Genomic DNA, 27,155 nt, shown 5'->3' with positions numbered 1-27,155 from the left:
CGCTTCTAACTGCTGAATGCTTTTGCTGCACACCACCCTTTCACCTCCACAGATGCAAAACCACAAGGAAGTGCAAAAGAAAAACAACTTGAAACTCAGCAAAAGTGGTTGGGGAGGGGGGAGAGAGACTCATACAGAAAGATCAGTGAAAAGGAGACCTGGCTATGGAGAGGTGGAGAGCTCTCTTGCTGCTGATTTACAGTCTCTGGGGTAGGAAACTGTTCATTCAGCCAGATCTTATATAAATCCATAGTCATTTTATTTCAATGTAACATTTATTGTTATTTACTGTCTTATTACAGTATAAAAACATACTGTTTTTATGTCTCAATCTCAAACCTACTTAATGTATTTTTTTATCTCTTAGTGTCTTTCCTAACTGGTTATATCTAAAATTTTCTTGGCTATTATATTAATGTAAAACAGTTTGCACTGAAAATCATAGTATGAGTTTCTTGGTAAATTTAACCGCTGAAACCCGACATCCTCTGTAGATGGTTTCTATTGTATTAGGGTCAACAATATGTTAATTAATCTGCAGTATTCCTCTCATTTCACTTAATTTAATCATTTATTACTGAAGTTCTCACTGAAAATGCTGCCCCAGATGAAATGCTTGAGCCATTGATTTGTGAGAAAAACAGAACTCCACTGAGCATGTGTACAGGGGAGGTGAAGCATGATTGAGTTGTTGTGTAGAGCACATTGTGTATCCTGATCCTGCATGTTAGGGTTGAGTACGTCTTTATATACTTTACATAATAAAAAGCTGAATTTCACACGGGTCCAACATGCAAGAACACGTGTGGGAGGAGGTGGTGCTTTTTGGGTGTATTTGTTCCTGTGTAACCACAGTGAGAAGTTCCGGTAAATACAGAGAAAGAAGTCACCACTCCCTGTTCTAACCACACACATGTGCGCATGCTAACATGGTGGCCCCACTGCTGCAGAGCGTGGAGCGGGACGTACATTCTTCCTAGACATGGACGAACATTTAATTGAAACAAAGACAATGGCACTCACATGTATTACAAACTATGAACACAACACGGTTAACATTGGACAAACACGATAAACACGGATACCTTTAACAACAATGGGAAGACCATTTAACATTTACATGCTACATGAACATCTACACGTACAATGACCAATCCCCTGCACACAAGGACAAGGGTTTATATACATAAAGACAAGACAAGGTGCAGCTGTGTGTGGGTTTGGCGGGCCAAACCACGTGACTCGCGGGAGGCGAGCGTTCCGTGACATATACACAGGTACATGCACACGAATACACAAATTATAGGGTAAATATATAGATGTGAAATCTGTTAAAGCGCTATCGCTGTTTCTCTCTCATTGTGCAAAAGTGTGAGTTTTCTGTTTTTTCCTTTCTATTTTTTCATTATTATTAATTATCATAGATCCATTTTGTGGTGACATTTTGTAATAATAATAATAATAATAATAATAATAATAATAATAACATGCTATTCTAGTACCCAAAGTGTTACAAATGACTAAAAACATCAGAAAAAAACAACCCATACCAGAGACAATAAATAATTCAAACAAGTAAAATAAAATTATTAAAAATAAAATACAAATTAAACACTACCAGAAAACAAAATAATAAATAAAAATAAAATACATAAATAAACAAGAAATAAAAAATAAAATACAAACAGCAATCCAACAATGACATTTATGTCTTCCAGATCCTATACTACAATAATTAAAATAAAAAAATCTGAATAAGTCATTTTAAAAAGTCACATTTTCAGTAGTTTCTTAAAATTATCATGTGTGGGGGCCATTTGTACATGATTAGGCAAACAAGGAGTTCTCCATGAAAATATTTAGGTTTGTGAAGTGGAGAAAACAGGAAGGCACATAAAGCTTCATTACACCACTGAAGTATTGGGCAATGAACTGATATGTTTCAACAAGAATTTTATACTCTATACATTCATAGACAGGCAGTCAATGTAGTTAATGTTGAAGAAGAGAAGAATGAACATGAGCTGCACAATTCTGCACTGTAACTTGATAAGAGATTAAGTAGGGAGGCCAATATAAAGATCATTGCAGTTGTCAATGGGTAATAAAACCATGCATTAGTCTTTAAGCAAAAACTATACATATGAAATTTTAAATGAAATTTTAGATACATGTTCATGATGTGCCTCAGATGTCGGCTGGTTGACAAGGGCACCAAGATTCTGAACAACCACAGAGGGAGCAACCAAATTGCCATCAGTGGAAAGGCCGATGTCATCTTTCTGTAATACACAAGCTGCACCAATTAAAAGAACCTCAGACTTAGAAAAATTCAATTTATGAAGATTTATGCTGCCTCCATGACTTCACCCCATTCAGATGTAAGATGCAAGAACGTCAACTGAATGGGACAGATCACAGAGTGTGGTAATATAAATATGGATGTGATCTGCTTAGATATGAAAATCCAAATCAAACTCTCCAATAATATGCCCAAATGGAAGGTAATGAATACAAACAAGAGTAAGCCCGAGAACAGAGCCCAGAGGAACACTGTGCTGTACTGGAACAGGATGAGATTTCACCATTGTTAAGAACAAACTGAGAATGACCAGAGAAGTAAGAGTTGAACCAGTCAAGCACAGTACCAGACAGTCCAATCCACCAGTCAAGTAAAAGAGAATGTTGACACTGACCAAGCAATACAAGGATGTCACTTTTACTTCGGCTATATCAGTACTGTGCTTAGTATGTCGTTCATAACCTTTTCTACAGCTGTTTCAGTACTGTGCCCAGCTTTGAAGCCTTTGAAAAAGGGTCAGATAACCTAGAACATGAAAGGTGATTCTGTAGCTGACCACCTACCACACATTCAAGAATTTTAGCCAAGAGGGGAAGGTTTGAGATTGGACAATAGATAGAATAGTCATCATTCTCATAACCAGATTCTTCAGGAACCAGGCAGATGCAATCTAAAATTCTAAAGGGGCATTTACATGGGAAGGAGCATTTCATGGGGACAATGTTAGTTCAGTGATTAAAGTACTTGACTAGTAATGAGAATGGTGCTGGTTTAAGCCCCACCTGTGACATGAGAGGTGAAGTTCCACCAACAGATTATTTATTATATTATTCATTTTATCAAAAGCAGTGATGACGATTCTAGTGGCTTTTCAGGCGCAGAGTAGCCTCTCTCCAGTAGGCTCGTGTGGTCTTAACCGCTAATGTGCAGCGCTGTCCCTCCTAACCTGTGCGTGTATAAATGCGCATAATGTTTAACGAGACACAGGTGTCTCCTGTCAGAAGACAGGCGATTGCGAGCTGCGAAGGTGAGCGGTACGGTCCTGGTCCTGGTCTAGCGGGGGCGTGTTCCCCCCTGAAGGGGACCGGACAACCGTGACACCACCACCGCTGAGTTGCCACTGTTGGGCCCTTGATTAAGACCCTTAACCCTCAATTGCTGAAGTTGTACTCGCTTTGAATAAAAGTGTCGGGTAACTGTAGAAAGAGTTATTATATATGTTATAAAATATATTTCCATTCGATATGAGGAGCTAAGGCTGAGAATCAATTATTTAAATGTGCAGTGGGAATTGGTTCAAGTACACATGTGGTTGATTGCATATTTACTACCAGCTTGGATATAAATCAGTATTAACAGTAAATCTTGAAAGAGTATCGTCAAGGGAAAAGTCATTATAAATTAACACATGTTATTTTCTCAATCTCATCCATAAAATAATCCATAACATAATCCAAAAAATTGTTACAGACCTCAGTGGAAGAGCCAATGGAATTACTTTACATGAATGATTTAATTGTAGTATTAACAGTAATGCCACTGATGATTTGTGAGTAATAGGAAGTTCTGCCCACTTTAAGAGCAGTACCATATTCCAGTACATGCTGCTCTTATATTTGTCAATGGACAATGAGACCAGATGCTTAAACTTGGGCTCAAGATGGCTGCTGTTAGTCACGCCTTTGTAAACCAAGGAAAGGACCTTAGAAAAGAAACAGCTTGTTCCTGTAAATGTACCATTTGACCCGACAGAGAAGTAACTGCAGAGGTGTAACAATCAGCAGAAATACATACCAGGAAGTGCAGAAACAGCATCAGAGAAGTTTCGATAGTCAACATTCCTAAAGCATCAGAAATGTTTCTAGGCAATACATTTACATTCCTAAAAGTGATTATGAGCTTATTTGCAAAGTGAAACAAATTAGCATTCAGATCAAATATGAGCAGTTTAGGACCTGAGATACACATTATGTACAAGTTTCTAAAAGCAACTACAAACAATCTAAAATGTGACTGTCCTGATGTACAATAAAACTGACATGCTGAATATAATTCAAACAATGAAGTGTGCCAATGTAACCAGGACACAGGTAGACAAGGACCCAAATACTAGAGATCGTTTATTGAACCACAAGCAGGAAGGAGTAGTGCGGTGGGTTGGTAGGGTAGTTATTAGCGATCGGGGAATTGCAATGAGGAGTGTCGTAGGAACAGTCAAATGTGGAAACCAGCAGGCAGAGTCAGGAGTATTTCCGAGGGCTAGGGGCAAGGCATAGTCTAGGGGGAAGCAGAGGTCAATAGCCAGGAGAAGCAACAAAAAAGGGCCGCTCGGTATGCATAAGAGTAATACAATGCTTCACAAGCTGGATAGGGAAACCAGAACAAGAAACAGGTGCTACCGATCAGTACTCAGGCAAAGGCTAGTGAGTTGGACAAAAACTGTCACAGCCTACAAACCACACTGCTTTACTACAGTTTTGATCACCAATGTGACATTGCTGCTTCCCAAAAGGGTTCAGTGAATTCAAACAATGAATTACCCTTAGAAAAAATACAATAAGTAAAACCAGAACAGGAGATCCAAAACAGGCATTCAAAAGTTGGTTATGTTTAGCAACCCCTTCAGAAGCCATTTGCTTTTAACCCTTCCCATACTGCTATGATACAAATATCAAAATGTTACAATTGTGCAAAACTTAATTGGTGATTTGAATGCTTCTTTAAGGTTACCCAGTATTCTCTTTTTAACCCTCCCCCCCCCCCCCCATCCTTTCCCTCTGTTCGCATGCTTCCAACCAGTGTCCATTCCCCTATATGCAATTCTCTGGCTTCTCTTTCTCCTCAGACAAAAACCTTCAACTCCTGACTTCCATCAATCCAACATTAAATGTACAGCATTTTTAGCTGTTTTAATGATTAAAGCCCAGTCTGTACATCGAGTACTTTGAACCTCAAGTACAGCTAAGCTTGCTTTCAGTCTTATGCAAAACAAGCAGAGAAAGCAGAGCTCCTTGCAGTCTTCAAACACAGACTGATGACATCTATTTGTGGAATGTTTAGAATGACCATTGATTTTGCACCTTTGTTGAGTAACTGAAACCCTCATACTTATTTTAGGGTATTGTTTGTTATTGCACTTGTTGTCCAAGTAAAAATTTAAACATATTTTGCACTCTAACCTACTGTAATGGCTAGGACACATTCTATGAATAAATGACAAAGCACTTTTTTAAAGTCACTCAGGATAAAAGTGTCTGCTAAATACAGACAATGTAAATGTATTACAGCAGATCTAACCATATCTAATACAGAACAGATCTAATGCATTACACCACATCTAACCAAACCCATCATATGTAACGCTGCTGGCCCGAGTGCCGCAGGGCAGGACGCACAGAATTCCTCGTTCGTGCAAGACATTTATTCACATTAAACACTGACAACACAAGTGGCACCCAGATACAACTACACAGGTGAACATTTAACACTAACGATATACACTTAAATACGAAAAAGTGGAAACAAACACAGACGTTACCTGCTACAGCTACTGTTTACATTAATGACTCACAAAGAGACCCAGGTAGCGACAGTAACCAACGAAGGTACCACACATGGACAGGGGTTTAAATAGAAACACAACGAAGAACACATGCACATTAACGGTGAGTACACGGACTAACGTTACGGATACAGCGATGTTTACATAGATCGACTTTAACACATAAGTAGCGACATAGCCACTTACGCTACACAGCTACAATAACCAACAACGGTGCACCCATGGACAGAGGTTTAAATAGACAAACTAACACGTAACATCAAGCCCTACACACGTGTGTGCAATCCCGGGGGCGTGGTTACAAAAACAGACACACAGCACACTTGTGGATGCCCCTGCACGCGGCGGGCCGTAGCAGTCCGTGACATCACACCAGATCTATTGTCATACACTTGATCTAATGTATTACACAAGCTCTAACCAGTTCTAAAGTATAATACCAGATATAACTGATTACATCAGCTCTAACATATTACATTATATCTAACTTCATATCTTACACATTACACCAGAGCTAAAAGATTACACTAGGTCTAAGGGAAAGGTCCTGCCTAGGATAATTTAAACTTCTAGTGGAGGGGCTATATGTGTTAATGCATTTGTATCAGGGATCAGTCTAAATGTTAGTGATTTGTTTCTGTTTCTGTTTTGTAGGCTTAGGGACCTCATTTCAAGATGTTTTAGGACGTGTAAGACTTATTTTTGATTTATTGAGTATTGTGTTTAAAAAATGTGCTGAATATTTTACACCACAAATTTTAAATTTTGGGGCAGGCTATAACTATAGAAAGGAAAAAATAGCAGTTGCTTAATTTTCTTTATGGACTGACAAAACTTGCTATCTACAAAAAAAAAAGAAAACAAAACAGGGAAACGGATCCGCTCTGAAAGCTTTAGCCATTGTTTATAGCTTTTGTGAAATCCAGACTTACAATGGTGCTATAAGGACCTTCTTTGCATTGTAGTGGAAACTGAGCTTCATCTGGGTGGCTTTGGGCTGATACATCACGTATGTGAAGAGTTCTTTTAACAAATATATTGCTAAATTGACTGAATAAAAGTCTTTGCTAAATCAGTATATATTGCTTATCTCCCTGTAATTGCAGCTGTATCAGTCTCAGATGGATTTAACATTGACATAACAAATCCTGAGATGTTTGTGGGGGATGGAGAAGGTTATTTCGGTTACAGAGTTCTACAATATCAGTCCAAACTGCAGAATCAGTGAGTACACATTCAGCTATGTTTGTTATTGTTATAGTGAATGTTCCTTTGGCATAGAGCTAACAGATTAAATGGTTAAGTGTTTCATAGGATCATCAATAGAGGTAATTGGTTAACTGACTATTTTATAGGGTCATAGTTAGTGCGCCATTAAGAGGAAACCAAAACAAATCAGGAGCAATTTTCAGCTGCTCCCTGAAAACAAAAGAATGCCAGCTGCTGTACCAACAAGGTATATATAAATATATGTACACACACACACACACACACACACACACACACACACACACACACACACACTCACACAGACACACACACACACACACACACACACTCACACACACACACACACACACACACACTCACACACACACACACACACACACACACACACACACACACACACACAGTTTCAACATACACTGCATGTAGAATAAAAGATGTATATTAGAATAATCTGATCAGTCTAATCAGACTTTTACTGATCCACAGATACAGATGGCATCAGATTTTTTGGGATGTCCTTGGCAGTGAAGCCCACACCTCCTACTGGCCTGATTGTGAGTTTGGAGCTTATCATTTAAAAACAGGTTTTAAAACAAGCTTCTCTCCAGCTGTGACATAAAGCATCATTTTGTACTTATTTGAATAGAGGTTCAAAATTGAGCATGTCAGAGCAACATTCTCAGTACCTGTGTAACACCCCCTGTACTGTTAAACATGGACTAATCCTAACCCCCTGCACCGTTAAACATGGATTAACTGTAACCCCCTGCACCGTTAAACATGGATTAACCGTAATCCCCTGTATTGTTAAACATGGGTTAACTGTAACCCCATGTACTGTTAAACATGGATTAACTGTAACCCCCTGTACTGTTAAACATGGATTAACTAACCCCCTGTACTGTTAAACATGGATTAACTCACCCCCTGTACTGTTAAACATGGATTAACTGTAACCCCCTGTACTGTTAAACATGGATTAACTAAACCCCTGCACTGTTAAACATGGATTAACTGTAACCCCCTGTACTGTTAAACATGGATTAACTAACCCCCTGCACCGTTAAACATGGATTAACTAACCCCCTGTACTGTTAAACATGGATTAACCGTAACCCCCTGTACTGTTAAACATGGATTAACTGTAACCCCCTGTACTGTTACACATGGATTAACTGTAACCCCCTGTACTGTTAAATATAGATTAATCCACACAAAACCCTATGAGAGATCCCTGACACTGTTATATAACCCTTGTTACTACTGTTCATTTGAATCAATGCATAACATTTTATCTGTTTGTGGTGGTGTTTTAGAGCTGCAGTCCCAGTCTCACTCATGAATGTAATGGAAACTCGTATCTGAACAGCATCTGTTACGAGTTCAACCGCGAACTGGACACTGTCACCAACAGCACAGTTGCGTTCCAAGGTACCGAGCAGTTCTCTCTCTTCTTTTATTTCATTCACTCTTTCCTTTTCTCTCGCTCTCTGTCTCTTTGTCTCTCTCTTACTCTGTATGTAACTGAGTTCTAATTCCCAGAATTCCTTCACTGAAACAATTCCATTTCAGGGTCTCATCTTGTGAATTTAATTTAGTTCACTTCATCTTGTTAACATTACAGTCTCACAAAAAGTCAAGATTGATTTTCCAACAACTTGCTTCCTGTATGAATCACACACACTCATAACTCATAACTCAGATTATCATTTGCAGATGTTCTAATATTATCAGGATCTGGTGTCTTAGAGCTGGACTGCCACCCAAACCCACACCCCAGCCCTAACCCTAGAGCTAACCTTAACCCACAACCTAACCGTAACTCTAAAATTAACCCTAACCCACAACCTAACCATAGTGTTAATCCTAACCCACAGTCGAACCCTCAGGATCCTGAGATCATTTAAGTGTTTGCTGTGTGAATGATGAATATTGTGTTTAGAAGTTTAAAATGTTTAACTAGATTCAAAGCAACATACCTTTTAAACAAAACAGCAAATTTTGATTAATAATCTGATATAATTTCCTACAATTTCTTTGCAGAGTGCACAAAAGATTTGGTGAACCTGGTCTTCCTGTTTGATGGTTCTAGTAGTATGAAGAGTGATGATTTTAAGATGAATAAGGACTTTATATGGGATGTCATGTCAAACCTTAAAAACTCATCCATTCAGGTAATCATACTCTAAAAGCTTTAATCTAAATTAGTGTTTCTTTTTGCTTTCAGATATTCTTGATACTGGTCATTTATTTACACTTTATTGATTCTTGTCATAAGGATTACAGAAACTCACTAAACATTAAAATACAAATGCTCTTGTTTTTAAACTAATGCTAACTTTTGTAAACTACACTAAAATTGTGATGTCATAATTCCATTAGTCAGATAGACACATTAACCTGACACCTTTATCCAAAGCAACTTACAATTAAGACTGAACACAGCTTGAGCAATTGAGGGTTAAGGGCCCAGTAGCAGCAGGGCTTGAACCAGCTGCCTTCCAAGTACAAGTCAAGCACTTTAACCACTGAACTACTGCTGTACGTTTCATTAGCCCTACCATGTGATATGAATTAAAGATGACAATAACACCATTATCAATTACACCTGAGGTGAGATAAGATTAAACGGTTTGTAGACATTTCAGCACATTAAATAAGAATGTCTGCCAAATGCAGACAGTGTAAATTCTTATTAATTTGCAATCCTGGAATTGTGCTTGTGACAGCCCGAGAGCAGCAGGGCAAGGAACAGGATTCACAAACGTTTCTTGATGAAGACAGACTTTTATTACACACGGCAAAGCAATGGAGACTACAGCACTCACATCAAACAGTGCGGCGTGAGATGAACAATAAACAAGCACAAAGGCAATGTTAACACACGAACAAGACTTACAACAACAACAACATGACTATGAACATGAAAATGACTGACATCTAACCACACACACACACATGCACACAGGGGTTTAAATACATACATAACGATGTGAACAAAAAGGTGCAGGTGTGTGATAAGGCGCATGGTAAACAAGAGGGCAGTCACAAAGAGAACAGTCAACATTGACAACTCCACATGCACATGGCGGGCCGTACCACGTGATAACTTGGCTGGAGTGGGCTCGTCCTCCTCCTCCGGTGTGGCTGCGAGCTCTGTTCGAGGTCTTCGCCCCACCATCCAGCGATCCAGGCAGCAGCTTGGGATGTCAGCAATAGGGAGCACTCTGGATTAGCCATGACTAGGGGAACATCCCCCAGTGTCAGAGCAGCACACTTCCTCCTGGTGCGCACCTGCTCTGTGCCATCCTGAGTGCACAATCTCAACCTTGATTGCTCCCTGTGAGCAGTCCTTTAGTCGAGAGTAGCCGTCCTGTGGTGGTCGGCCGTTGTGTGACCGAGTGCCGCAAAGGCAAGCAGCAGGATAAACAGACGTCTCTTATGCACATACACAAATACACAAAAAATATAATGTGCCTTGCTTCAAACAGGTCATTCATGACGAGGGCCACTGGAATTGTGGTACAACAGTGCAGAGAATAAGACATATTACTAACATTCAGATAACCTCTGTGACAGTTTTTCAGAACTGTCTGAAAAAGGATTGCAAGCTTATAAGTACAGCTATAAAGTAAATGTATCTAATAAAGTGATGATTGTATGAAATGTTGATGTATTTAGGTATTTGCTTGTATGTTCTGAATAGTCCAACTCTCATCTCTGTGCATTTAGTTTGCTGCTGCCCAGTTTTCTGAAACTACTCGGACTGTTTTCACCTTTAAAGATTACATGGATGGCACAGCAAAGAAAAAACTTGATGATGAGAAACATATGCAAGATATCACAAACACATATGACGCTATTGGCTATGTACTGTGAGTAACCCAAGTATTTGCTAATATAAGTGGTTTTGGCTCAGACTGATACTGGATGATATTTATTTAGTGTTTAAATTGAATGTGAGCAAATCTTAGATTAGAATTGCAATTTTATAAAATGTGCATGTATGAAACCTACAATGTATGCAGCTGGACCATCAATTAATTGTTTTTAAACAAGGGTTTTAGTGAGCAGTTTGTTTGTTTTCCAGACAACATCTCTTTAATAATGTAACTTCTGGGGTGACTCCTGAGGCTACAAAAGCACTAGTCATCATCACTGATGGGAGCCCTAGTGATGAACACTCTCAAAAAAACAATAAACAAAATGTTCTAGAGAAATGTGAGGAGCAGAGCATCCAACGTTATATTATAGGGGTGAGCTCACTTAAGCAGACACAAGCCAACCATGAAATGTACACACATTGGTCCATACATCCATCCATCTATCTGTCCATGTACCCATTTAGACATCTACTCAGTGATCCACTGATACAGTCAAGATGTGTTTGATTAACAGGTTGGGCAAGTGAAGTTGAACAAACTTACCGCACTTGCCTCAGAGCCCAAAAAAGAGAATACATTTATGATTAAAAACTACAGTGGACTAAAGGGCCTTTTGGATAACTTGCAAAACAAGATCTACAACATTGAAGGTATTAAGAAAAACCTACACATACCAAATGCAATCATAGATTTCAGTATATCCTTATTCGGAAATCGATGCCATGTTTTTCTGGGTTCAGGAGAGCAGAGAGGAGTGAGCAGGAACTTGGTCAAGGAGTTGTCTCAAAGTGGATTCAGCGCAGCCTACAATGAGGTGCCTTTAATCTCACAAACTACCATTCTGAGAAAACAAACTACCTTTCTGTTAAACATGTGTCTCTATCAAAAAGAGTAGGGAAATGCACTTTCTGGTGGTGTTATCAGACCATTAAAAATGTGTCTCTAGCACATACAGTAAATAGAAGTTAATAGAAAGTGTTGGGTGGGGGTGGGGGGGTTACCAAATTTGTACCAAACTTCAAAGACTGAAGTTTAATATCATAATTAAAGGTAGCTTGTGTAGTTTGTTTCAGATATTCAGAAATTAGTTTGAGAATCCATTACCACAATGGGATGAATAGATTTCTTTTGTTATGACAATGAGTCCTAAGGCTGAGTGTTAAGTTTTGCCCCTGGGTGAAACACTACTGAACTTCTGAACTACTACTGTGGCTTTCATTAGGCTACTGTAATGCTGCTATTACTAATGTTAATATATTACAGACATGACCAGACTGGCCTGTGAATAAAGTGTTACAGTGGGACGTGGCTCTATAGAGCTACTGCTACAGAAATGATCATACAGCAATGACAAACCCTGATTCAAATATCCTTGGGTTTATTCTGGATTCCAGGACTTGCTATTTTTGGGAGCGGTTGGATCTAATAACTGGCGTGGAATACTTTATGGCGTAACGGGATCTGGAGCTGAAACCAGAGAAATAGAAATCACAGACCCAGAGCTGAATGAAGACTCCTACATGGGTATGTTAGACACTACACTGGGCTATGATGACCTGTCCATTAGTGCTCTTAGACACTATACTGGACTATGATGACCTGTCCATTAGTGCTGTTAGACAGTACACTGGGCTATGATGACCTGTCCATTAGTGCTGTAAGACACTATACTGGGCTGTGATGAGCTGTCCATTAGTGCTGTTAGATACTACACTGGGCTATGATGACCTGTCCATTAGTGCTGTTAGACACTATACTGGGCTATGATGACCTGTCCATTAGTGCTGTAAGACACTATACTGGGCTATGATGACCTGTCCATTAGTGCTGTAAGACACTATACTGGGCTGTGATGAGCTGTCCATTAGTGCTGTTAGACACTATACTGGGCTATGATGACCTGTCCATTAGTGCTGTTAGACACTATACTGTTATGTGTGCCTGAGCTAGTATCTGATGTTGTCTTTATGTGTATATATATGTGAATATTTCCTGAAACTGTTAGTTCTATTCATGTGCTGTATTATGTTTGTGTATTTATTGTGTTTTTTGTGTTGTTGCTTGTTGTTATACACTGCAATGGAAAGTGTGTTGGCAGTTTTATGTAAATTGTTTTGTATGTGATGCTGTTGTGTTTAGGTTACTCGCTAGTGGTTGGGGAGAAAGGTGGAGTTTCTCTGCTATTTTCTGGGGCTCCAAGAGCCAATCACAGAGGTCAAGTGACTCTCTTCAGTAAACAGAATGACACGTGGAACATCATGACCAGAGTCATTGGAGAACAGGCCAGTTATGATGTGCAAAACAACTCATTCACCTTTTAATTGCTGTTTTTTTTTTTCTATTTACAACTCAGTTTACAGAGGAATGAGACTCAAGAAGTCTCATGTTCAGTCCCAGCTAAGCCCCTGCTGACTGTAACTCATCTCTATGCAGATTGGCTCGTACTTCGGGGCATCTCTGTGTTTGTTAGACGTGGACGCTAATGGTGACACTGATTTCCTTGTGGTTGGAGCACCTCTGTACTATCAGGCTCATCCTCAGAGAGAGGGCATGATGTACATCTACAGCCTCACACAACAGGTACAGAACCCTCTACAGCACATGCTGCTTCTACAGCAAGACTGCAGACAGACACACAGCCAGTCAGCCTAATAGCCAGGCAGCAGAACAGCCAATAAGACACCCAGCCAGTCAGCAGAACAGCCAGTCAGCAAAACAGCCAGTCATCCACTCAGCAGAACAGTGAGTTAACCTAACATCCAATCAGTCTAACAGTCAGTCTAAGCCAATCCATCCGCCTGACAGCCATTTAGTCAAACAGTGAATCTTTCTAACAGCCAATCAGCATCAGCCAAAGCCAGTAATCCTAACAGTCTGTCAGTCAAACAGCCAGTCAAGCAAATACCCAGTCAACATAAGACCCAATCAGCAGGACAGCTTAGTTAGTGGATCAGTCCGTAAAATCAGAACAGACAGTAATCAAAACTGGGTCAATGAAACAGACAACCAAAAAGCTAGTCAGTTAAACAGCCAATCAGTCAAAGAGACAATCAGACAGTTCAACAGATACTCAGACAGTTAATCTGACAGTCAGTCTAACTGCCAGTCAAGCATAGTCTGCATGTTTCACAACACTGTGTTGTAGAAATTATGTGTACATTTGTAAATGGATGAGGAAAAAAATCCTTGGCACTGTGTTTTTCTCAGGACTTGGCACTGTGTTTTTCTTAGCGTATGCCCCTCAAACCTTTGCTAATATTTGGAATATAGTATATGTCAGGTTATTTTTAGATTGTAGGTCAAGATTATGTCTCTTGAACCTAAAATTTTGAAATGTAGAAAATGTTGAGAAAATGTTATTTTTAGAGTACCAGTCACAGTCGCTCCTCCCTGACATGGTTCCTATGGCAATGCTGTCTGTTGTTTTCTTCCTGGTTTTGTTTCCTCCTGCTTCCTTGTTCTGGTTACATTCTGCTCTGCCCCTTGTTTGTATCTCTGCCTATCATTATGTTCACCTGTGTCTTGTTAGTCATCATTAGTCTCTGTATTTAAGCCACACCATAAATTAATTATGTTAATTACTTACATTCATTAACATAACTAATTGATGTAATTATAAACTTTATTGTAATTTTAGTCATTATTAATTCTGGGCTTGGGAAGGGTTATGGGTTTACATCATTGTACTAGTTCCTCTGCCTACACAGCTGTTTCTATGCAAGCATCTGCCGATATAATAGGCACTACTACTATATATCGTTCATATTATGATGTCAAGTTACATTTCTTTTATACTTTATAAGTGTAAGATGATGTGGATGTGGATGTGGATTCACATGTATATGTACTGCTTCTTTGTGTGCCTTAGGACCACACACATGCACACCTGAACACATATAATACAGAGTGGATATTGCAGCAAGCATCTGTAAATCACACACACCTCTGTACTGCCAAATAAACAGAAGATAATTCAGTCTGGAAGATAATCTGGTATTCCAGGATCTTATTCATTTTAATCAGATGACCCATAGTTTTCACGCTTATACTCTGTAACCTCACTAACACTGTGAGTTTCTCATGGTTTATCGGATTACTGCCTGTGTCTCTGTATTACTCTCTTTGCCTGTTCCCTTACTGCTATGTTTGTCTCATGGACCGCAGTGTGAATATTACCTTCGTTTGTTTATGGACTAGGTCTTTGGATTGCCCCTGTTCTCTATTAAACTATATAAACATTATACTTCGTTTGATGCCACCTCTGTTCGCTCCCAGAACTTGACAGATACAAGTGTGGACCAAGGTGCTTTTCAGTCAAATTCAATGAATAAAAAAGTATTAAAAGGAAAAACTCATGAGATAAAACAGACATAAAATATACCAATCAAAGACCACATGAGACTGTTTGTCAGGACAACATGAGGAAGCATAGTGACTAAATGCTAGGTTTTCTCAAATCCTCAAAAAGTGTTTCATCATTTTATTGTATTGTTTTATTGCTGTGGGGCTATTACCATCTTAATTATATAACATTTCAATATTAGTAATAATAATTTCTTCTACATCTTATTTTAATAATGTTTAATTTATCCCCTAATATTTCATACCTTTGTAAACCAGCTGGATAGTGAGTTAGGGGAACATATTTGAGACACAAGCAGCCTTAGGGAATGAATACAGAATTTACAGAAACCAACACCAAACCCACACCATCACCAAACTCAAGCTAGCACCAAACCAAACCAACATGACAAAGCAAAATGACTAAATGCTAATGAATGTTCATTAAGAGATGTCTGGGAAAATAAATATGTTTTCAAATTGGAGTTAAAATGTATAGTGTGTGACATGCTTTTATAGAGATGATTAAATTATTCTATAGTCCTGGGGCATCAGAAATATCACCTTTGAACCTCACCCAAGAGTTGGACTGTCTAGTAACATTAGTAAACATTAATGAAACAAGACACAATATACATAATCCATGATACATAATCCCTGAATATCAACTAAAAACTTATAACCTATTTATTTATTTATTATTATATTTCTTCTGTGCTCCTCATTATCGGGCTTTCTGGTTTTGCTTGTTGCCTTTTGATTACTGTCTGACTGAATGATGCACCATTTTGCAGTTGATTGATTGGTTAATTGGTCATTTTGCCTATTTTGTTTAATAAAAGGTTTTTCTCAATTAAATAATTTCCCAGTGCATTCTGTGTGATAATTACTAAAAGCCTCACTGTGTGGCCTTTCTGTTTGTGTGCAGCTGAAGCTGGTGACAGTGCAAGAAGTGTGTGAGTGTGTTCAGGGACGGTTTGGGACATCCATGGCACCGATAGCAGATCTGAATGGAGATGAGCTGCAGGATTTAACTGTTGGAGCTCCACTTGAGGATGATGGGAGAGGAGCAGTGTACATCTACCTCGGCAACCGCACACAGGGCATACGCCCCCAGTACAGCCAGGTAAACTCCAAAACCCAAACAAACACAGGGCATATGCCCCCAGTACAGCCAGGTAAAACCCAAAATTCAAACACGCATAGGGCATATGCTCCCAGTACAGCCAGGTAAAACCCAAAACACCCAGTACATACACACCCATTACAGCCAGGTAAACCCCAACACACAGGGTATATTCCCCCAGTAAAGCCAGGTAAAACCCAAAACCCAAACATACACAAGGCATATGCCACCAGTACAGCCAGTTAAACCTCAAAACCCAAACAAGAAAAGGAGATATGACCCCAGTGCAGTCAGGTAAACTCCAACACACACAGGACATACACACTCAGTGCAGCCAAGTAAACCCCAACATACACAGGCCATAAACCCCCAGTACAGCCAGGTAAACCCCAACATACACAGGCCATATTCCCCCTGTACAGCCAGGTAAACCCCAAAAGTCACACGAGACATACACCCCCAATACAGCTAGATAAACCCTAACACACACAAGACATACACCCCCCAAGTATTATCCTGGATCTTGATGTTTATTCTGTATAACCAAAAGCTGCACTTTAACATCTTGGTGTAATGAAGGCCTATCATTTTACCTCCTTATACTGCACCCTAGTGCCCAATATCAGTACTACTGTTTCATCAGAGTTTCGATGAAAGAACTTCCTGCTCATTCAAGCTGTTTTTAACAAAGCCATCAGTTATGTGTTGCTGTGTGGCTTGCTGAAGTAATAATGTGTATGTGTATCATGTGTAACTATATATCAGTGCAAAAGTCAAGATGTTTACAAAAATAGAAAATTGATGTACAATATATTGCACTCTCTTACTATATATTTTACTTTATATTTATCTTTTTTGGTTTGTTCATGAAAATATGATCAGTAGTGTCAAACATGGCACTCAGTTTTAGCCGTACCAAAGGGAACACATATAAACCTGTGTGTTTGTGTATGTAGCGAATCCCAGCACAGACCCTCTCTGAGAAGCTGCAGCAGTTTGGTTTGGCAATTGATGGAGTCATGGACATGAGTGGAGATAGACTGAACGACATCACTGTGGGAGCACGAGGGATGGTTGTGCTTTTAATGTAAGAACAATTCCCCAACAACGCAAAAAACTATTAGAACTATTATTTATTACAATTTATTGTAATTATTGCAATTGGGTAACTAGCCCAACTAGTCAACTAAGGAACTAACAATCTATCCAGTAGCTCCACTGAGCAAGCAAAAAAAACGTTTTAAGTAGCCAACCAAGTACATCATTGTTGTTTGTATAAATATATATATATATATTTTTTTTTTTACTAATGTTCACTTTGTGAGCTGTATCTGTTATGTTAACTGTATTTTTGATCATTTCTATGAGGTATTCCTAGAGTTCTGTTTGTTATGCCTGTGATTTGTGTGGCTCTTTCAGGGCTAGGCCAGTTCTGTCTGTTTCTGCAAAGCTCAGTTTCTCCCCCTCTGAAATCAGTCTCAACAACTTCGACTGCATTCTCAGAACTGAAACTACATTTCCCATAATTACCCTCACCACCTGCTTCACCATGGCAGAGAGCACCAACAGCACAGGTATGCTCACCTAGAATACATTTAAAGGTACTCTACCTGGAACACAGTAAAAATATCAAAAACACAGGTGTAATTGATAGTAAAAGTGTGTTTACATTTTTTCCTCAGGTGATGCAAACCTTAGTCTGAATATATCATTTAGGCTCACTGCAGATGCTGTGAGACAGGACAGTCGAGCATTTTTTGAACAGACCATTAAAACATCCAGGAGTCTCCTACAGTCTGTGCTGCTCAGTTCACAACATTCCTGCTTCAACAACACAGTCTACATGCTGGTGTGTAACAGTCTCATATGACCCAGGAGTTCTTAAACAATACAGTCTACATGCCAGAATGTTACAATTTCATCTTATCCAGAAGTTCCAAAACATGTTCCTGGAGCTCCACCTACTTGAAGAATTTTGCTCCAACATTACAATACTATACAGTATAACACTAGAAATCTTTGAACTAATTTCAATATGCTGCAAACGTTCTAGTAGGTGCAGGGAGGTCTAACCTGTGGTGGTCATGTCTGATCTACCCACAGCACCTACATGCCACCACAGACCCACCTTATCTCTCCTCATGATCTATAACAAAGGCTGTCTTTCTGTTTCAGAACTGTGTGAAGGACACTTTGTCTCCATTATTGATCCGGATGAATTTCTCCCAGGTTGAACAGCAACCAGGCAGCTCCCGTGCTGTTCTTAACATGGACAGCAGGACAATGGCTTATGTGGAGGTGAGCCATGCTTCTTTCAGACTGTGTGATTGGCTGCTTTGGGGCACTCTGTAAGGTGATTATGAAACTTCAAGCTGATGAGGACTCATTGAATCAGTAGAATCTCTGTTTAAACTACTACCTGACTGATTCATCATTTGAGCAAGAAACAATTACATAATAAAGTGAATTATATGAATAATGAGATTTTTCGTTTGCTCACTGAAGAAGGAGATTTCAGTTCTGTCTGTGTTTGACTTGATCACTGCTGTGGTACCAGGTTCCCTTTCAAAGAAACTGTCGTGAGAATGTGAGCTGTGAAGCAGATCTAGAGCTGGACTTTAAATTCATGTAAGATTCAGAAACAAGCACATGCACACATACAATGTTGTGGATATGAATCTGGATCTATATGAAACAATGTGGAGTGTGTGTTCTGATTCACACACACGGTACAACATGATGGTCATAAGCTGTATGAAACAATGTGAGGTGTTTGTTTCAGGAACAGCTCACTGCTTGTGGTGGATCAGGCTTATTTCATCATCACTGTGTCTCTGCTGAATAAAGGAGACGATTCCTTCAACACCAGTATTGTGCTACACTATCCTCCTGGGCTCTCACTCTCCAAGTTTGAGACCATTAAGGTACAGCTGATCCCAGATCAGAATTACCAGTACAGTGACTGCAGGCTCAGTGAGAATACAGTCACTGAACTGACATCAGATCAAAACTAGCAGAACATTGAGACCAGTGGCACCAGTCTGGCTTCCCCCATCTGATGAACTTTTGAAATGTAATTTTGGGAAAACATTGTAATGCATAGAAATATTTGCTGATGTCGGTGATGGAAACGGTAGTTATAAGTAACATTGACAACTTTTCTCCATTTCATGTTGAATAAAACTTTGAGTGTTGCAGAAACAATTTGATAGTGAAAGTTATGCAATTAAGAAAACATGGCATTTCACAGGATTTACATCACATCTCTCTGAATCAGTTTTCTGTTTTATCTCCTTTTTTTCTGTCCTGTTTCTGTCACTATGATCAGTAGACTTTGAAAAAATCAAGGAAGCCGAACAAAATAATTATTTTTGATTAATCCATTTTCTCCCAAATGTATCCATTAAGCCAATTCCCCTTCACCTTCTAGCCAGCTCTCTCTTGTCATGCGACAACTAGCAACTGCAATTATTATTTTTTTTTTTACATATACATGAAATTCATGATGGAAGCATTTTTGCAGGAAATTAATTCATTATGTAAAACTTTTTTATTATTATTTTTTGCTAGATGTCATTGTTGCTAGATGTCAGCTGCTGCTTGTGAAACTCTCATTCTTCTGTCTCATTGTATTGCTTACAAAATGCACGCATAGTGAACGGAAACATTGCCACTGTTACGGACTCCATCACAGGCAGCAACACTTCCCTGCACATTCATTAGCCTATAAGTGGTGATTACTCTTTAATTATATCAGAGTGTCCATCCATTGGAACCATTACATATAATGTGTCTTCCAGGCCAATAGGAGGACCCTGACCAGTTGTGGAGATCGGGATGATGGAGCACTGAATAAAACCACCTGCAGTATCAGTCGACCAGTGTACCGCAGCAAGACCAACGTAAACCTTCCTTTATTCTCAGTGCCTTGAGTGCATTCAACTCCCATAGTGTCATTCAACTCCCATAGTACACCTTTATAAATATATCTTCCCTCTTATTAGCATAGCATGCCTTTTTTAGCTACAGATCAGCATTAATCAGGTTTGCTGGCTAAATTATAACATTTCAGGTGACATTATTCCCCTTACATGCTTTTGTAGAGATGCTATTCAAAACGAGCATGAGGTTTAAAAATATGCTACTTAAAAAGACATGCTGTGCTAAAAAGGTGTGCCCTACTAAAACGTTATGTTAAAACCTGCATGCTATGCCTAAACAAAAAGACATGCTGTGCTAAAAAAAAAATGCATGCTCTGCTTTTTAAGTACAGCAAGCTATGCTGTACCATCATGTACTGTACTACGGCATGAAACTTTACATTTTAATGTGAAAATTACAAAATACAGAGAAGGTTATTAAATAGTTATCAGAACAATGCTCACTGTCAACTGTTGTAGGCAACTTTCCAGGGCATTTTTCGTATCTCTCGATTCTACAACTGGAATGATACACTGGAGATGACCCTTGTGGCCAGCAGGTAGGTACACCCATCATAAACCACACAGTAACTGTTCTGTGCTCAGTTTCCCAAAATCATTTTAGTAGTAAGATCGTTTATCCATAACCCTGAAATGGCAAGACGAATGAGAGAGTTAAGAGGGGCTTCTCACTCTGTCAGACTGAAACAGAAAGAGCATGTAACAGAAATATGACAGTTATGAGTAGGTGTAAATGAAAGATGACAGTTATGAGTAGATGTAGACTGCAGTTCCACTTAAAGTTGCTGTAATTAATTTTACAGTTTTTGTTTACTTCCCTGAGTCTTAGTAACTGAAAAAAGATACTCCCTTTATTTCCAGTCTCTCCAAGTCCATTCTCCAAAGCCCCTCCCCCAAAGCTTTCTTCAAAGCCCCTCCCCCAAAACATTCTCCAATGCCCCTCCCCCAAAGATTTCTCCAAACCCCTCCACCAAACCTTTCTCCAAAGCCCCTCCCCCAAACCTTTCTCCAAAGCCCCTTCCTCCAAAACTTTTTCTAAAACTCCTGCTTCAAAACATATGCATTCCTAGCATTTAATCTGCCCTTCTGTGTATTGCTTACACAAAATAATACATAGGCACGGAGGAAATCGGCTTTGTAGAGAAGCTTTCTATACTTATTTTATACAACTGGATTGTGTTAGCATTGGTAATTGTCCAGGACAGAGAGGCGTAATTTTCTCAGAGCTGTTTCAGGAGTTAGTTTAGTTGTAGTGCTCTTAACATTAATGGCATACAACAACACAGTACCAATCTGTCTTGCACTGAATCAGCAGCCAATGTGTCAGTGGGATGTGTTGTTTGTTTTTGTTTGTTTACTTTGATGTCAGTGTGTCAAAGCGACAAGTTGTCTGCTGTTTTTTTGTGTTTACAGTGATAACAATCGTAACTTCTCTCATGGATCAGTGAGGAAAATTCTGCCAGTTCAGTATGCTGTGGACTTGAGTGTTAGCTTGTGAGTAATTACACACACACACACACACACAGAGTGTCTGACAATATTCATAAAGATTTATGAAACTTTTAATAAATGTGTAGCAAATAAACTTTAGCAAATAAACTAGCAAATAAACTAAAAGTTATATGTGTGTATTTTAGCTTGATTTTTCTCTTGATTTATTTATGCGTATGTTTGTCTAGGGCCATGTAGTGTTACATTTCAATTTGAGCCACTGCACTAAATTGAACTTATAGCAACTTCTCTTCCTCCTCTTTTTTTTGTCTTACCCCGACTCTCCAGTGTACCAGAGCTCTCTAAAGTATATCTGCCTTTCACTCTTGAAGACAGGGGCCCAAAGCCTGTCATCATCATCTACAGCGTGAGTACCTCATTCATGCAACAACACAGAGCCTTCTCTACTATATATACCCCACACTATGCTGCTCTGTGTGAAAATATGTAGAGAGAGAGCTAGGCCAGATGGAACACCTCTATTTGGTCGTATATATACACATTTATTACATGTTGAGAAGGTTAAGAGCCTAGCTCAGGGACCCAACTGTGTTTGCATGGCAGTTAGGATTTGTACCCACAACCTCTGTATTGATGCACTAAGCTAAAACCGCCGTGTATGTGTGTGTGTTTGCATGTATGTATGTATGTATGTAGGTGAAGAATCTGGGACTGAAGGGTTTGCCTGTTTCATTAAGTTTCTTAATGCCATCTCAGATCAGTCAAAACTTCACTCTAAACAAACACACCATCAGTGTGTCACAGGTATTCATTCATTCATTTATTCATATTTACTTTTCTCCATATGCGTGTTGTTCAGATCATTCACAGTAATACACCATGTTTCTTCACAGAACATGAATAACTGTAGCATCATAATGGAACCTTCCTCTGTAAGTCAATATTGAGATTCATTCATTCATTCTCTGTTATCAGACCAATGCTTACTGCCAGTTTTATTTTTATTAATGGATTCTGTTTCAAAAATAATCATGTAAGAAGCTTTGACACTGAATAGAAACTTTTAGCTTCAGGAAAATACATTCACTGCAGCAGAAGGAGGTTTCTCTCCCTGCTATGCCCCCTGCGGCCCAGTGCATGTCATTGACTCTCATCCACAGATATTCTGCCTGGGTCGTGTCATAGTCTGCTGTGACTGGGGTTGGATATCGTTTGGGCTTTTTTGATTAAAAAAATATATAATAACAATACTTTATTATAAAACAATATTGTGCAACAATTATTTTAAAATAAGGGAAAAAAACTATACATCAATTAGTATAGTATTTTATCAGGAGTGAAAGCAGGTAACAGGCTTTTAGTGTTGCAGTATGAGGCAGAACTGAGATAGAAGAGTTGATGTCTGAGGTTGAAGCGCTGGTGTTCGAGGTAGAAGTGTTTATATCTTCAGTGTGCTTTTTGGTAGCCATAAACTTGTTACTTGAAAATAAAATTACTCACAAAAAACAATTTGGACAAGATCTTCACATACTTTAGTAATGCACATATATATATATATATATATATATATATATATATATATATATATATAGAGAGAGAGAGAGAGAGAGAGAGAGAGAGAGAGAGAGAGAGAGAGAGAGATGTTGTAATCCGTTATATTTATTTTTTCATGGAATGCAGTCATCATAACTATTGTAATTTGTAGGAATATTTACAAGCACACGATACATATACATGCTGTTCCTGGTGTACACGCTTCTGAAGCTGACAGAATGCTGTTCCTGGTGTTCATTCTTCTTATTAATCATGGGTGTTTTGGTATTATAAAACTGCTACCACATGTCTGGTACTGCAGACAGTGCTGCAAAATTTTGCTGAGTTTCTACCATCATAGTCACCTAAATATGCTTATAATTTACTTGTCCAAAACTATCTGGAACAATCTGGCCAATATTGGCCTGGACTGTGTTCAGCAGTTTTAAAAAGTTCCTTGCTCAAGCAAACCTGATTAAACTCTGAAGGATTCAGTATGTGTGCTAGAAGGAGGAAACTGGACTCCTGGAGTGAGGCAGTCTTTACTGCAGAGTTCCTAATGCAGCTTGTCTGCTTCTTGTTCTCCAGATTTGTTCAATGTGGATAAGCTGTGTAAGGTTCCAGTGTGCTTTCTCCTCTCTGGAGCCAGAATCTGATGTTCAGTTTGAGTTGAGAGCTGACCTTACTTTCCACAATCTGCAGAACTACACTGGGGTGAGACACACAAACACACACACACACAAAGACAGTAACTTAATTCTACAAGCTCCGTCTGTTGCATGCTTCACAAACACAGCCAATCTCTTATTTACCTTTCGGTTACTCAGCTGTTCCAACCTAATATTTGTTCTCTCATTATGTTCCTTTTGGCCTTTCTCTCACTTTCTATTTATTTATCTATTTATGTTTGTTTTTTACTCTGCAGAGATGGTCTTTCCATGAGTTCAGGTTGGAGGATGTCTTTTCTCCCTACGCTAAGTTGGGCTTTGATCAAAATCACTATACTCAGATATCCAGCGGCCCAGCGGTGAGAGCACTGATCAGACAGCTGAGTTTATGTGCTTATCTATAATGCTAACCCATCTGAATTTGTCTGTTTAATGCTAATCCTAACCCATCTGAATTTATCTGTGTAACCCTAACCCAGCTGAGTTTATCTGTTTAACCCTAACCCAGCTGAGTTTATCTGTTTAACCCATCTGAGTTTATTTGTTCATCCCACATGTTTATCTGTTTAATCCAGCTAAAGTTATCCATTTAATCCTAATCCATCTGAATTTATCCGTGTATCCCTAACCCACATGTGTTTATCTGTTTAACCTTAACCTGTATACAGCTGAGTTTATCTGTTTAATCCAGCTAAGGTTATCCATTTAATCCTAACCCATCTGAATTTATCTGTGTAACCCTAACCCAGATGGGTTTATCTGTTTAACCTTAACACTTATCCAGCTGAGTTTATCTGTTTAATCCAGCTAAGGTTATCCATTTAATCCTAACCCATTTGAATTTATCCGTGTAACCCTAACCCAGATGGGTTTATCTGTTTAATCCATCTGAGTTTATTTGTTCATCCCGCATGTGTTTATCTGTTTAACCTTAACCATTATCCAGATGAGTTTATCTGTTTAATTCAGATAAGGTTATCCATTTAATCCTAACCCATCTGCATTCATCTGTTTATTTCTTCTCTCTCATGTTCTTTTATTTTACAGGATGATCCTTCCAAAGGCCACAAAGCAGAGGTAACATTCTAGCAATAAGAAGCCAATATATACAAACCATTTATTACCATAAACTTGTTTTGCCAGCTATCGGGTTTTGTTGTTCATGTAAAATACTTGCTCTGTTTTGACGCTCTCTCTAAGTCTTCCTCTGTGTCTGATGCTGTCTGTAAGACTTCCTGTGTGATGCCGTCTGTAAGTCGTCTTCGATGTCTGATACTGTTTGTAAGTTCTTTCTCTATGTCTGCTATCAGGTCAGTGTGAGAATTGAGATGGTTGTTCCACCTGATATGATTATGATTTGGAGCTGTGGGGGAGGGGGTGGATTCCTTCTGCTCATCATCATCACAGTGCTGCTGTTGAAGGTAACAGACCATCAGTGTGTTCTTCACTTATGATGTCATTAACTACAAATAGATCTTCACTTGTGTGTTGGGCTGTCTCTCTCTGTATCTCTGATGGTTCCTGTTTGTCATCCATTCTAGTGTGGATTCTTTAAACGCAAGGGACCATACTCAATGTGTTACGAAAAAGAACAGGAAGGTGGAAAGGAAGGACAGCTCGGGGAAGGAGACATGTGTGGGGAAGGTGGGGTGGAGACTGGCCCTGGAGTGGGGCATGATGGGAAGGAAGATGTGTGTAGTACTAACTCCAATGGAACGGCAAAGGATCTGTCACCAGCACGTGAAGGACAACCTCTCATCGCTTCTGGAGAAACAGAAAAGGAAGAAATAAAAAATAACAATGCAGCGAAGGAAAAATGCCAAGAGTAAGGAGTGTAACACACACAGCGGTGTGGAAGTGTTTGCCCGTTCCTGGTATTTTCTTTATTTGCATGTTTGTCACACTTAAATGTTTCAGATCATCAAACAAATTTCAGTATTAGACAAAGATAACACAAGTAAACACAAAATGCAGTTTTTAAATGAAGGTTTTTATTATTAAGGGGAAAAAAATCCAAACTGTGTGTGTGTGCGTGTGTGTCTTTCTTTTTATGTTTTTTGTATTGCGTGGCAGATTTTGTTTCTTTCTGGTTCAGAGGTTAGAATTAGGGTTAGGTATGATATGGAGAGGAATTGGTGCCAAATTGAAACACAAATGCAACTCGCACGATGTTACATTTCAGTATCAGCATGCAGACTAAGTGCCAGAATGAAAATCAAAGCCTGTTATTTTTACATCATTTGAAATCTTTACTGAAAAACAATGCAAGTGACATAGGCTGGTATACATGTCCAAAATGCATGCAAATGGTTCTCTGTATTGTTCGCTGTGCATGTAAATTATTATCTGTAGTGTATATGTGTGAATTTATATATAACCTTGTATTGAATTAACTCAGTTTTTGCTCATTATGAAAGTATTTTTAGATGATTATGTCCACACTGTTTTCAGTGTTAATATCTTTTTCTCACTTAAAGGCCCTGCAGAATTGTTGTTTTTTTTAAACCTGTGAAATACAAATATTTTTGCAAAAAAAAAAAAGTTCTATATTCCAGTTACAACCTTTTTAGAATAAAACAACATTAAATATTTTATGTTTTGAATTTTCGGTTTTCTCTGTTGTCTTTTCTGCTGTGAGGGCGTGGACCACAGCGGACTGATTGACAGCCTCCGTGTGAAACGTAACCACCCAGTTAGTGAGTAGGGCACAGGCTGGAAATCAGATCACATCAACTTGTCTAAACCCGAAGAGCGGAATCCATGCTGTGTTTTAAATAGAGGCTGATCAAATTATCTAGTTAAATTAGACCCACATTTCATAAGTTAAGAGCTAACATGAGCTAGCTAGCCAGTTTCTATTCAGCTGGCTATCCAGGTTTAGCGAATAGGATTCGACTATACATGGTGGGCAATGTGAGAAAGTCAAAGACTACTGGCAATTTCAAAAATGTCTGTATCAAATAATGTTATAAAAATACATTTGTAGCTGAGCTAAATTACAAAAATGTACAAATGTTAGCCTGCATGTTTTATGATATTCTCATTGCTACATTATTGAATAAAGTGTCTCATGAAAGCAATGACTGTTAATTTAATAAAAAATATCCACATCATCA

At 38.8% G+C, this 27,155-nt stretch overlaps 1 protein-coding gene across 4 annotated transcripts; it reads left to right on the top strand.

Moving 5' to 3' along the window:
• The first annotated feature begins 124 nt into the window (after window positions 1-124).
• On the top strand, window positions 125-27,155 carry zmp:0000001082 (integrin alpha-M). Of its 4 annotated transcripts, XM_035535131.2 has the most exons (32): window positions 156-210; window positions 6,830-6,873; window positions 6,971-7,088; window positions 7,220-7,320; window positions 7,581-7,648; window positions 8,411-8,525; window positions 9,138-9,268; window positions 10,827-10,969; window positions 11,185-11,350; window positions 11,493-11,628; window positions 11,719-11,792; window positions 12,373-12,502; window positions 13,118-13,260; window positions 13,412-13,558; window positions 16,248-16,445; window positions 17,402-17,532; window positions 17,865-18,019; window positions 18,128-18,294; window positions 18,621-18,743; window positions 19,003-19,073; window positions 19,228-19,369; window positions 20,246-20,347; window positions 20,846-20,925; window positions 21,800-21,880; window positions 22,166-22,244; window positions 22,535-22,642; window positions 22,732-22,770; window positions 23,960-24,085; window positions 24,297-24,398; window positions 25,087-25,116; window positions 25,350-25,460; window positions 25,581-27,155. In XM_035535131.2, exons 3-32 carry the CDS (start codon window positions 7,018-7,020, stop codon window positions 25,866-25,868), a joined length of 3,558 nt encoding a protein of 1,185 aa, XP_035391024.1. In that variant the 5' UTR covers window positions 156-210; window positions 6,830-6,873; window positions 6,971-7,017; the 3' UTR covers window positions 25,869-27,155. The 4 variants fall into 4 exon arrangements, with proteins under 4 accessions (XP_035391023.1, XP_035391024.1, XP_035391025.1 ...); XM_035535130.2 differs by lacking the exon at window positions 6,830-6,873 and having other exon boundaries at window positions 125-210; XM_035535132.2 differs by lacking the exons at window positions 156-210; window positions 6,830-6,873; window positions 6,971-7,088; ... (1 more) ...; window positions 7,581-7,648; window positions 8,411-8,525 and having other exon boundaries at window positions 9,136-9,268; window positions 10,879-10,969.

The sequence above is a fragment of the Electrophorus electricus genome, chromosome 18, assembly GCF_041902795.1.
Source record: "Electrophorus electricus isolate QZ-2024a chromosome 18, ASM4190279v1, whole genome shotgun sequence".
In the NCBI taxonomy this organism is placed as follows: Eukaryota; Metazoa; Chordata; class Actinopteri; order Gymnotiformes; family Gymnotidae; genus Electrophorus; species Electrophorus electricus.
This window is presented reverse-complemented; position numbering and strand designations above follow the sequence as displayed.

Coding starts and splice junctions, on each gene's coding strand:
- zmp:0000001082 (XM_035535130.2), top strand. CDS start 165: ATGGAGAGGTGGAGAGCTCTCTTGCTGCTGATTTACAGTCTCTGGG. Junction 7,089..7,219: donor CAGTCCAAACTGCAGAATCA/GTGAGTACACAT, acceptor ACTATTTTATAG/GGTCATAGTTAGTGCGCCAT. Junction 22,643..22,731: donor ACACCATCAGTGTGTCACAG/GTATTCATTCAT, acceptor GTTTCTTCACAG/AACATGAATAACTGTAGCAT.